The 12518-nt window shown below is 37.8% G+C and overlaps 1 protein-coding gene across 1 annotated transcript; it reads left to right on the plus strand.

The window, feature by feature from the left end:
• Positions 1-41: 41 nt before the first annotated feature.
• Positions 42-10184, plus strand: Wdr37 (WD repeat domain 37). The gene is made up of 9 exons (XM_074094349.1): positions 42-446; positions 1586-1702; positions 2123-2314; positions 3398-3570; positions 4030-4261; positions 4904-5042; positions 5578-5647; positions 5914-6090; positions 8819-10184. Exons 1-9 carry the CDS (start codon positions 269-271, stop codon positions 8942-8944), a joined length of 1404 nt encoding a protein of 467 aa, XP_073950450.1. The 5' UTR covers positions 42-268; the 3' UTR covers positions 8945-10184.
• The last annotated feature ends 2334 nt before the right edge of the window (positions 10185-12518 follow it).

Raw genomic sequence — 12518 nt, forward strand, 5'->3', positions numbered from 1 at the left:
CTGGTTTTATTTTTACATTTTGCAACACAACACAAACAACTGTCAATCAATCAATTGTGATCGTGAGATGAGTGTCGTACTGTATTTTGATTTGATTATTTTATTTTTGTTAATGATGAAAATATAATATTCTGTCTTGTACTATTCTGCACGCTGCTATAGTGTCCATGCTGTTGTTTATGTGTTTTCAACGAATTATACTGGGAACTACGCACGCAATATGATACCAGATTAACAACCTGCTGTGTACCTACTCTAAATTCTCACCATGAAATCTAGCAAGCGAAGACTGCAGGCACTCACCGAAGGATCTGATGGAATACCAAATTATCTTAAAATGGAAGACTCCGAAACATCCATCCCACCAGTGTTTAGATCACGGTTACATGAACTCTTTTCTCAGATAGAAAAGGAGTTCGACCTTTTGTACACGGAAAATTTAAACCGTAAGTCAATTTGCCAATATCTGTTAGGAAGGACACGATGTTCGTGTAATCGTTTGTGCCATAACCAGTTCTATTTAGTTTTCACTGACCTCATTCTGTTGCATTCAAGACCTACTTTACTGAGTGTGTACTATTAAATTTAAATTTCTTAACCTTGCTACGCATTGTTGAGTACTCGAAATCTTACATTCATAGGTAAGTATATATTTACTAACATGAAGAAGAAAACATAACTGATTTGTTACCTATTTACAATATACCTAGTTGGCTGCCTAATAAAATGCAATGATGGCATTATACATATTTTAAGTAACAGCAAATAACTTCATTTAAATACTATATGAAAAGTTTATCTTTTGGCATTTACAAGTGTAATATCTGCATCATTGGAATAAATTAATCCAGTATATTTTTCCTTATTTATTATTCATGCAGACAGAAACCTTCCTCATTCTCAAGTGGTGGCAAGAACAGCATTGTTAGCTGGAGAATCCTAAGCTTGATTTTGAAGTTATATGATTTATTAAAATTATTTTACATTGCTAGTGAAGTCAGCTAGTGTCTTATTTGTTTTATTGATGAATCATAAAATAGTCCTTGAAATTATATTATGTGACAAAAGACAGTCAAGTCAACCCTATCCTCCTGAGGCCCACCATATAAATATTAAAAAAAAAACAGAGCAATTAGAATCTAATTGTTTTGGGAATAAAGTCAATTGATGTGATGTGAAACAATAGAGAAACAAAAGAAATCAAAAGAAATTTTACTTTGTTACATTGTCATAGGTTTGTAATTATCTTGAACAGAACTTATTATGAACATTCTATTGCACATTGGGTCGCATGAGGTTATGATAAAATAATAATTAAGAATGGCTCAATATACAAATAAATGTACAAGTGTAATTTCAAAGATTCCATTACTTCTATAAAGTAATAGATCCTTACCAATATTACAAATGAAAAAGTGAGTTTGATTGTTTATTCCACTTTCACACCTTAGCTACTGAAACAATTGCATGGAATTTTGCATCATGTTGAAAGACCATAATGAATAATAAAAATTAGAAAAATTATATGTTCCCAAGGGTGAGTGATATATAGGTATGAATTCTTCAAAAGATATTTTTGTTCTAGTGCAAGAAAAGATAGACATACTTAGTGAGAAACTTGAGAGAGAGAGTTATGTTGGGGACAGACAGAACCCAGACTTCATCGAGTTTGAAGCCACAGGGAAGAGCTCCAAAGCTAAATGTAAGTTTAATTATTATAGTAATCTTGGATGATTTTCATACAGCAACATTTTCTTAACCATAAATTTATTTGAGAAAATTATCAGCCATCTTGTGCAACCAGGTTGTCTCTGTGTATATTCAAATGCACATTTCATATTAAAAGTTCATTGGAAAAAGTTAATTAGTTACAAGATAAACTCAATAAATACAATTTATATTTATTCTCAAAATCTATGATAATATGTGTGCCTGAGCTAGGTAATCCTGTGTTCCAGGCTATATAGTTGCATAGTGCTCCATTAGAACTAAATTGTTTGAAATGAGGGCCGTAATTATATGACCCTGTTGTGTTGCAAAATGGGGTTTATTTAAAAAGTTTTTTTTTATAGGTGCTTATTTGACCAGAAATTAAATAATCCCATATTTTAAATGTTTATAGTATCCCAAAGTAACTCTCAGAAGGTGAAAGCAAGCCACAAGCTCAGAGTCCAAACCAGCAAGATAGTGTCCAGCTTCAAGGCTCCCACGTACAACTGCCAGCTGGTGCGGGAGTTCACCGGCCACAAGGATGGCATCTGGGATGTGTCTTCTGCGAGACCTGGGCAGGCACTCATTGGCACTGCATCAGCAGGTAATAATTGAAAATTTATGAAACTTAAGGTCTATATCATTGCTTTTAAGGATTTCAATTAACAGCTGCATACAAATACAATGAATCTGCTAAACAATACAGTCTTAATATAGGTAGATTATATGTTATATTATAGCAATTGTTTCCAAGCAGCCTTTACAATAGAAAGAAAAGGAAATAGATTAAACCAGGGAGTGCAAGCGAGTTTTACAGCTACTTTACAACATACATAGATAAATACACAGCAACATGTCAAACAGCTAACTTTATTACTCATATAAAAGATGACATATTAGCATTATTTCCTAAGCATAGAAATAAAGATTGGCCAAGACTTAGGATCTGTTGGGAATTCCCAACAAAAAATAAATAAATAATAACAATAAATATTCTTTTATTTTTATTTATTTTTAATTATAAATAAATAAAAATAAAAGAATATTTATTCACAAAGCCAAAAATATATCATAACAAAATGCATTGAAAGAAACAGATAAAACATAACTTGTGAAGAGGTAAAGGACTCAGCAGAGCTGCTGGTTTTCAGTCCTCACCTTGAAGAAGATTTGGTTATGGAATGTAGCTGTGAGTAACTTACCTTCATCATCATCATCATGTCAGCCGAAAGACGTCCACTGCTCTGCTGGACATAGGCCTCCTTACCTTGTTTATAGTTAAATAAAAAACTAAAACTAAAACATGTCATTGAAAAGATTCCCTTTACTTTAGGCTGCTGCTCCAAGTCCCTTGCTTGTACCACATGTCCCGACAAAATAATAATGTATAAATAACAAAACAAGTAGCTTGAATAATATGCAAGTTGAACTGGCAATGGGCGGGCCATATGACTCAAAGGACTAACTATTGGGGAAGAAAAGTCCTTAAGTGGCGAGCACGAATCAGAAGACGAAACTTACTAAGTAGATTGACGACATTGTGAGACTTGCGGGCAACTGGAGAGTTGTCATTCATTGTGGCGTTCTAAGGGGAAGGCTTTTGTTCAGCAATAGACGTCTTCCGGCTGACGACGCTGGAAGTACAAAAAAACACTGTATTAAATTATTGAATTCCTCTTTAATGTAGATCACACGGCGTGCGTATGGAGCGTAGAGTGGGGAAAATGCCTGCTCCAGTACACTGGGCATGCGGGCTCCGTCAACTCGCTGCGGTTCCATCCCAGCCGAGACATCGCGCTCACCAGCAGCGGCGACAACACCGCGCACGTGTGGCAGGCCGCCGTCAACTGGGACCTGCCGGTATATAACTAGAGTTTACCCGCGGCTTCGCAGGCGCAAACCATTGGATCCAGTAGTGGAATTGAAATTCGGGATTTTAATAAATTCCCATGGGAATCCCCAAATATTACTTGCGAGATTTTATTGCGGCCACGTGGTGATATCGAGTTAAAAAGTAACCTACGTGGTATTTCTACGTGTTCTTTCTGGTATTGACCACTGGATAGCTATTGACGTCCCCCAGGTTCGATCCCCGGCCGGGGCAGATATTTGTATGAATATTTGTTCTCGGGTCTTGGATGTTTCAATCATCAAGTATGTATTTATCTAAGTATGTTTATTCGTTGCCTAGTATTCATAGTGCAAGCTTTGTTTAATTTGGGACTAGGTCAATTGGTGTCAAGTGTCCCATGATATGATATTTATTATTTTATTTATTTCTGACGCCCAGCTATCTATACATCATAAGGTCATTTTCAGCGCGGCCAGTCCTCCGAGGAAGAGCTCGAAGGCGGCGGCGAGGAGAGTCTCGGCGAGGGCAGCGACCGACCAGAGGTCCTCCGTACACCGCTGACTGAACTCGGAGGGCACTCCGGCGTGGTGGTCGCCGCGGACTGGCTGGCAGGCGGGGATCACGTCATCACTGCGTCGTGGGACCGCACTGCTAACCTCTATGACGTAGAGACAGGGGATTGTCTGCAGATACTGATGGGTGAGTGTTGAAATGTCGCTTGATGTTTTTTTTTTAAGTGACGTCAGTGAGGACTGGTATGGTAAAGCTAGTGTACATTAACTGCGAAGTGTTGCACGCGAAGGTGTACCTGATTCACACTTGTCTCCCTGTCCGGGTTGCGTCACGATTTTTTTTTTTTATGAGAGCTGCTACCTATGTCACGTTTCTATGGTCAGACCGGTCTATTTGTTCCATCTTACATTATTTTTATTTCAATAAACAGAGACAACTATAAAAATAAGTTTTTTTTGGGCTTACGATGAGTTGAAGTCCTAAAGGAAAGTAATTCCCAAAAAGTATGTAGTATAGGCTGGTAAATGTTGATACTCAGTCCAGAGGCTATATAGTCTAAAGAGCTGACGCTCGCGATCGGATTCTCCGTCCCTTTCTACCCTCGTCCTATATCATGTGACAGAAAGAAGTGGTGAAAAGGATTGTGAATCCGAGTATATTAAATAATAATGCCCCGGATTAAGTATAAGACCACATGACTATCCAACTCTGTCGCTCCAATTTTAAGCCTTTATTTTACAGTACAAAATTCGTTAATATTTGCTCTCCTGAAGGGAAACTGCGACGTTATTTACGAAGGTACTATGAGCAGGAACGTTCCCTATTCAGGTCACGACCACGAGCTGACACATGCGTCTGCGCACCACAGCTCGCGCCTCGTGGTGACGGCTTCGCGGGACACCACGTTCCGGCTCTGGGACTTCCGCGAGCCCATACACTCCGTGTCCGTGTTCCAGGGACACACCGAGTGAGTAATAAAAAAAAAGTTCATTCTACAAGTAGGCTGCGAAGGGATCTTTTAGGACCTACGCTTGCTAGACGCGGTTTGCATGGAATGGGTGGACGCCTACTGAAATATAGCATGAGCAGCGCTAACTGCACGCATCGCGTGCGGCAGATTTTACCTGTACCCGCACCCGCGAGCGTGCGCCCGCTCAAAGCACCCGCGCCAGCTGCCGTAGACCCTTACTTAGTTTTGTATACTACCAGCGCTTTTGAAAAAAAACATCATTGTCAAGAAGGATGCGCCGGAACAAACGTGGCATACAGTCATTTTTCCAAAACAAAATCATCTCTGGTGTTCGTGGGTAGTGGTTGCTTACTTACCGTCATGTAAAGCGCTTTCCTATTTTCCTACCTATTTCATTTTACAAAAATAATATGCGGAGTTTGAATTGAAATGAATATTCGTTACATATCTATTGTGATAGTTGATAGTTCTAATCGAAATCAAGCTTCTGGTATTTTGTTACAAATATTTCACAGGGATTTTCATTTCACAGGAGCGTAACTTCGGCAGTGTTCACGCGTGAAGATAAAGTGGTTTCTGGATCTGATGATCGTTCTGTAAAGGTTCGTCTGATTACGTCTACTTCGCCTTTCATATATTATGCAACTTTAAAGATTAAAATTAAAACTAATTTAAACGTAAAACTATGTTGAATCTTTTTATCCGCGAATTCCTTATAAATATTTCAATGAAGTAAGAATCAATAAAATAAATAAGGTCATGTGAAATAGGGGTCAATCACGGTCAGTTTCATGTAAAAAAATAGCTACAGATAATTGCTAATTTTTTTTATGCTGGCAACTTTTACCAACTGTCATAATTTGCACAGGTGTGGGACGTGCGCAACATGCGTAGCGCTCTCGCCACCATCCGCTCGGACTCGTCGGTGAACCGCGTGGGCGTCAGCGCCGCCGGGCTCATCGCCATCCCGCACGACAACCGACAAGTGCGCCTGTTTGATCTGCAAGGACAGCGGCTTGCGCGCCTGCCGCGCTCCAGCCGACAGGTAACGACTGTGGCGACACACCGCACGACAATCATAGTGGCTACGTTCCACTAAACGCCCGCAACGATTGTATCACCCTCTATATCGTTCTACCTACGAGTAGTCACGAGCGATTTCTCGACAGAGGATGTGACTGTTAGCGACCGCGTCGTGCCTAATTCTCCCGCAGAGTATTGGGTTCACCATGGCTGATTAATTATGATGATTTATTATTACCTATTTGTAATTATTTTCATGTCTTTACAGCGCATTGGTATAAACCAGCAGTTCTTAACCTTTTCGGCTGGCGACCCGAAATGTTAATATATTTGTAGCCCGCGACCCTAAAATACCGCTAAAAATTAAGACAAAATAAAATATTAAAAACTTAGCAACAAATATTTTTTGGGAGGCTTTAATCAGAGATTACCTGCGACCCAAATTTGGGTCGCGACCCGAGGTTAAGAAACCCTGGTATAAACTGTAATGCCGTTATTTTTCATTGGGTTATCCATACTATCCATACTAATATTATAAATGCGAAAGTAACTCTGTCTGTCTGTCTGTCTGTCTGTCTGTTACGCTTTCACGCTTAAACCGCTGAACCGATTTTGATGAAATTTGGTACAGAGATCGAATAGACCTTGGGAAAGAACATAGGCTATCTTTTATCGCGAAAAAAAGGCTTTAAGGGGTTGATATAGGGGATGAAAGTTTATAAGGTGGAAGTTCGTCGCCGCCGAAGATAAAACCATGAAACTTGGCATTTAAGCACTTAATCCATACTAATATTATAAATGCGTAAGTAACTCTGTCTGTCTGTCTGTTACGCTTTCACGCCTAAACCGCTGAACCGATTTTGATGAAATTTGGTACAGAGATAGAATAGACCTTGGGAAAAATCGATGAATCTTATTAAAGTTGCCATTTCGGCACGTGATAACAAGTAAATGGATATTTATTCGCGCGTTATTTAAAATTCTTCCTGTGAGGGGGTGAAATAGGGGATGAAAGTTTATATGGAAGATCGTCATTGTCGAAGATAAATCGATGGTTCTTTATGAAACTTGGCATTTGGGAACGTGATAAGAGATAAATAGATATTTGTGCACGCGTTTTTTTAAATTCTTCCTATTAGGAGTGAAATATGATGGTTCTTTACGTATGAAACTTAGCATTTGGGCACTTATAAGAAATAAATAGATATTTGTTCAAGCGTTTTTGAAAATTTTCACTGCGAGGTGATGTTAGCAGAGGGGATGATGCAGTGTTAGCAGAGCCTTCTATGCTCAAGCAAAATGTACGCAATGGGGGGTAATTTTAGATGGCTTATTGACATAGACAGTCAGACATGAAAAATTATAATTTTCAGATTTTTCTTATTTATTGTGCTATAAGAGCGATCTTTATGCAAAATTCCAAGTTTCCAGGATAGTCAGAAGTACCCTATTAATAATATAAATGTTAAGGCGATTTGTATGGAAACACCTTTTTAATGACTAGGTATAGGTTTTGATTGCCTTGACTTAGAATTTTTTTTTCACAGCTTTCGGGACTATTGACCTGAGTTTGGGGTTTCAATTTCAACTCGATACCGATACTCCACCCGTTTACGAGATAATGGGTCTTGATAGACAGACGGACGGACGGACAGCAAAGTGATCCTATAATGGTTCCATTTTTCCTATTGAGGTACAGAACCCTAAAAAACATTTGTTCCGGTGCTTTTCTAATTTCGACCTATTTAATACTTGAAAATATGGGGATGAAAGTTCTTAAGGAATTCCAAAGAAATTTACTATAACTTATAAGTATATTTATGTGTAGCTATGCTTAGTAAAAATGCCGTCTTAATTATAATACTACCCTCCTAACTTACAATAAAGGTGTCAAGAGTTCAATATGAAGAATTAAGTACTCCTTTTGTGTTGGCAGGGTAGAATCACGTCGTATTGCTAAAATGTGGCTTCCCGCAAAATATTTATGTTTTACCATAGCATGGATGGATGGATGGAAAAACAAAAAAAAAATAGTTTATATTTATAGCAATGTATTAAAATAGATAACTTATTTTCAGTAAACCGTAGAAGTTTCTATGTGCTATTATTGGCAGAATAGGTATCCTAAATAAATTAAATACTTCCCAAAGTTACTATTCCACGCGGACGAAGTCGCGGGCAAAAGCTAGTAATTAAATAAAGAAACGATAGATAACAGATGAGCGAGATGTGATCAGAACTTGATGAACTTTCCGAGTCAATCTCTCATTTATAAACGTAACCACAAATTCACGGGAATCCATGTTGAATTAAATTTTACTTCAATTTATGCGGCCTTTTTACGTTATTGGAACAGCAGTTTCAGCGGTCGTGGTCGAGGGCGTTGCGGACGTTTAGTGGAACGTAGCCATAGTCTGTTTGTGTTACATTAGGGCCTCCGCTAACTCGCGCAGGTGTATGGCCCGTAGGCCCGCGCGGCGTGCTGTTTCAATAGAGCAAAGACCCGCCTCATACAGTGCTGCACTATTATATTTAATTAATAGAGACAAGCACGCCGCGCGGGCGTCAAGCCGAGCACCCGCCCTAGTTACCGGAGGCTGTGCCGGAGGCCATGAGTTAGGTTTGAATGACAAATGTTAGATGTCTTAAAATCATGAAAGCATGCCGCAAGACACAGTTTTCCGAGCTGTTAATATTTAAAAAGTTACACGCATTCAACTATGGATACAGAATTAATACTTATTTTGCAGGGTCACCGACGCATGGTAACGTCAGTGGCGTGGGCGGAAGATATATCACCAAATATCAACTTCTTCAGTTGCGGCTTCGACCGCCGCATCCTAGGCTGGTCCATCCAACCCTCCAAAGAGAACTAAACTATTTCCATAACGCTGCACATATGTATAACTTACTTTGAGGGGTAAGTACGCGCAGGGAACGAGCAAGGGTGTACGACGTCCCAGCATCTACTTAACCGACTGTCAAAGTGAATAAAAAGAAGTTAAAGTAAGTCTCGCGGGTTTTGTTTTAAGCTTACACACGCTGCTATAGTAGATGGATTGCTTTGACTGCAAATAACAGTTAATTAATTGATTAATGTTGCCGGGTAAGAAAACCCAAAGTCTTAAGTAACTTGGCATAATGAAATTTAAGGGAGTTTTAGTTTTTATAAGAACTGCGCACTACAGATTTATAAGCTAAAATAGGCTTGTTTTTCCCTAACCTAACAAAATACCTGCGTAATGCACCTCTATGTTCCTTAATTTTTTAGTTTCTAGCTCCAGTTCTTAAAACCATGCGCTGTCTGCCACACAGTACAGATGTATAAAAGTGCATTATGATTTTCCATCGTATTTTATCTGAAAAGTTCGTATTTATCGTGGTCTCTCAATTACCTTCAGTACCCATTGTTTTGACATTTGAAACTAAATAATTAAGTTCCGTATTAATCAATGTGATAGTGTCATTCAATTAATACAATAATTGATTGACACTTCGGGTGGCGTACTCCGATTGAGATCAGACTTTTCTCGACGAAAATACCTTATGCACTGTACCTATAACGTAACACTTTAATTTACTCAATGACCAATCAGCCTCGGCCATGTAACGCAACTCTTATATCTCGCGCCACATAAATAAACCGTGTTTTTTCCATGCAAATTTCTTGTCTACTATACGAGTATGTATGTTGAGACAAATTCGTCTTAAAATGATAATAATTGGAATAAACTAGATAAGTGAACAAATTATTGAGGGATTGGTTGTAAAATGTATGTAAAATAAAAGGAATGATCATTCCAATGTCTGGCGACCTGCGATTTTTTGGTGTCCTCGAATTATACTTGTGATGGTAAACTTGCTTCGAAATTATAGTGAGTAGTGTTGAATATAATTGGTTTATGTTTGTCAGGAGACATTTTGTGAACAAACAGAGTTTATTGAAGCCGCAGTCAACTAGAGGCAGCAGAGGCCTTCCTCTACTGCCTTTACAACAGCGAATCTATATTAATAATTTCGTACCGGTCTACGGTAGACTCGAACGAAATGCACATCAAATTGAAGAGCGTAAAAAATTAGTCAATCCGAGTCGACAACTTGAAAAATGAAAAATGAAAAATGAAAAATGTTTATTTCACTAAAACAACATTGTTACATAAATTAAGGGTTGGGACTTCCTATTAAGTAAACATCATACTTGTATCAGGAAGCCCCGCTCCTCCATATCACAAGTTGTGGTTATAAAACAAAAACAAAAGAACAAAAGAAAGAAAAAGTAAATTTTATACTTTTATTAGTAGCAGCCCATATAATTTGAGTGTTGACAATTTAAACATATTCTACTTTGCCTCCTATTTGCTGCAACTACATACTCGCATTTGGATGTACCTTCGTCCTTATAGCGATTGAACACTGAATTGTTTTTGCTCCACTTTAAAGTGTGGTGTGTCACTCTAAGAGACCAAGCACCTGTTCATTTGAAATTGTAAACAACAGTGAATTGCGAGCTTCTACATGTTTTTGTATAAAATTTTATGGTATAGAATTGTTACTAATATACATATTTTTAGTTCGCGGGCCACTCCGAACCTCGTTCGAATATGTTTAGCTAATATTAACAGCACAAACCACTAAGCTATTGTTATGTAATACTTTTAATATGTTGTTGGCTTTTGGTACCTAGTTTATTAAGTGTTTTCATTTTTGTCCATTAAATTAGAATATCTATTTAATATTTCGAGTAACGTTGATTGTTGGCGCATGTATCCCTTAACATATTGTTAGATAGGCCAAATGAATTTGTGGGAAATTCTAACATTCATATAGATGTGATTTAATAATATTCGTCTGCTAGATTTAAAGGTACTTTTAACATGTATTTTTAAGATGAAATTAGTCATTGTACCTAGTAGGTAACGGAATATGGGTTTCTTCGTTAGAGTAGTTTAAAAAAAAACTAAGATTCGTTTAGAACTTCCGAGTGTTTGTATAGTTCCCATTGTGTCACTTTTCTTCTTATCCAAAGACTTCACATAATTTACTTGAATATACTTGAACGAATTGTATTGTGTACCATTCTTATAACTTATATTTAGATGAACATATCTTTAGAAGTACCAGAGTATTGTAGCTGAAACCCGACATATCTGGGTGACCAGCCTAGCCCGAGGTTTGAGGCCAAACCAAAGATCTATTCATGAATACGTCCCTTAAGAAACGAATTGTAACGAAACATCGCATTAATAAAGCACCACGATTTGATTAAACTTATTCGTAGATAAGGGCTAGTACTTACGCACATATCAGCGCTCATTTCAAGCCATGCCTAGACGTGGACTAAGCCTTTACGTTATCTTAGTACTGTTAGTTCTGTTACAGTATTTCGATATAGAACCTATCCTGATACTCCGACATTACGTATAAAATAACCTTTTATCTGTTGGTTAAAAGGTTAAAAACTTTGTTACTACTCAAGCGCTTGCATCGCGGTTTTTACTGAATCCGGTCCATTCATTTAGAGGCTGTTTCACCATACATTGATTAGTGTTAACTGACAGTTAAATATGATGCTTTCTCTATTTGTTTTGTTCGAATAGATGGAGACGGTATCAAATTTAACCGTCAGTTAACACTAATCAATGGATGGTGAAACAGTCCCTTAGTGTCATAAATGTATACACTATCAATGACACTGCGTTGTGGAATGTGGAAACGGAGCGTAAATGTTAATCATAAAGTTGTTAACCAATAGAGTGGTTACTGCCTGGTGAACTGGATAATTTAAATCATTAGTGATTTCATTTGTCACATACCGTCACTTATATTATAACATTGGTCATCACATGGCAAAGTGAATAACACACTTTGTTTTTTTAATGCAAATGAAAAAAATGTTCCATGTAGGAGATAAAGAAAAAACTGTCGTGAAAAAACTACATAGTTCCAGGATATTTGCATTAAAAAAACAAGTGTGTTATTCACTTTGCCATGCAATGACCAATAGTAGTGTTTACTTGACCTTGGACTGACCAGTCAGAGTGCAGCAGCATGGTTTGGCAGATTTTTACCAAATCCAATTAAATGGCATTTTTAATCTGTTGATTAAATTCATCCATGCTTTGGTCTCACTGCGGTCAAAAGGTTCAAATATTTATAGGTTAAAAACTTATTTGTTGGTGCACCGCTTATATCCACTGATTTGCATATATGTTTATCAAGGGTGTGATAATTACAATTTTTTTTTGTAGCTTTAAACGAAGCATAATAATGAATTAAAAACTGTATGCAACAGATTCAATAGTTCTTGGTAACCGTTATTTCTATAATATAATGTTTGCAGCATTGGCCAGCGCGATGGGCATGTTAGACTGGGGAGCTATGGCTATGGCTCATAAAAGGGGGAGAATGTCGACGGGTCACTGACTCAACCTCGTATATGAAATTTTAAGA

This window comes from Choristoneura fumiferana, chromosome 11 (assembly GCF_025370935.1).
Source record: "Choristoneura fumiferana chromosome 11, NRCan_CFum_1, whole genome shotgun sequence".
Classification (NCBI taxonomy): Eukaryota; Metazoa; Arthropoda; class Insecta; order Lepidoptera; family Tortricidae; genus Choristoneura; species Choristoneura fumiferana.

What these genes read in the sequence shown, in the direction of transcription:
- Wdr37 (XM_074094349.1), top strand. Translation starts at nt 269, where the DNA reads ATGAAATCTAGCAAGCGAAGACTGCAGGCACTCACCGAAGGATCTGAT. An exon ending in CATTGGCACTGCATCAGCAG is followed by an intron (nt 2,315 to 3,397) that starts GTAATAATTGAA and finishes TCTTTAATGTAG; the next exon opens with ATCACACGGCGTGCGTATGG. An exon ending in TTGTCTGCAGATACTGATGG is followed by an intron (nt 4,262 to 4,903) that starts GTGAGTGTTGAA and finishes TTCCCTATTCAG; the next exon opens with GTCACGACCACGAGCTGACA.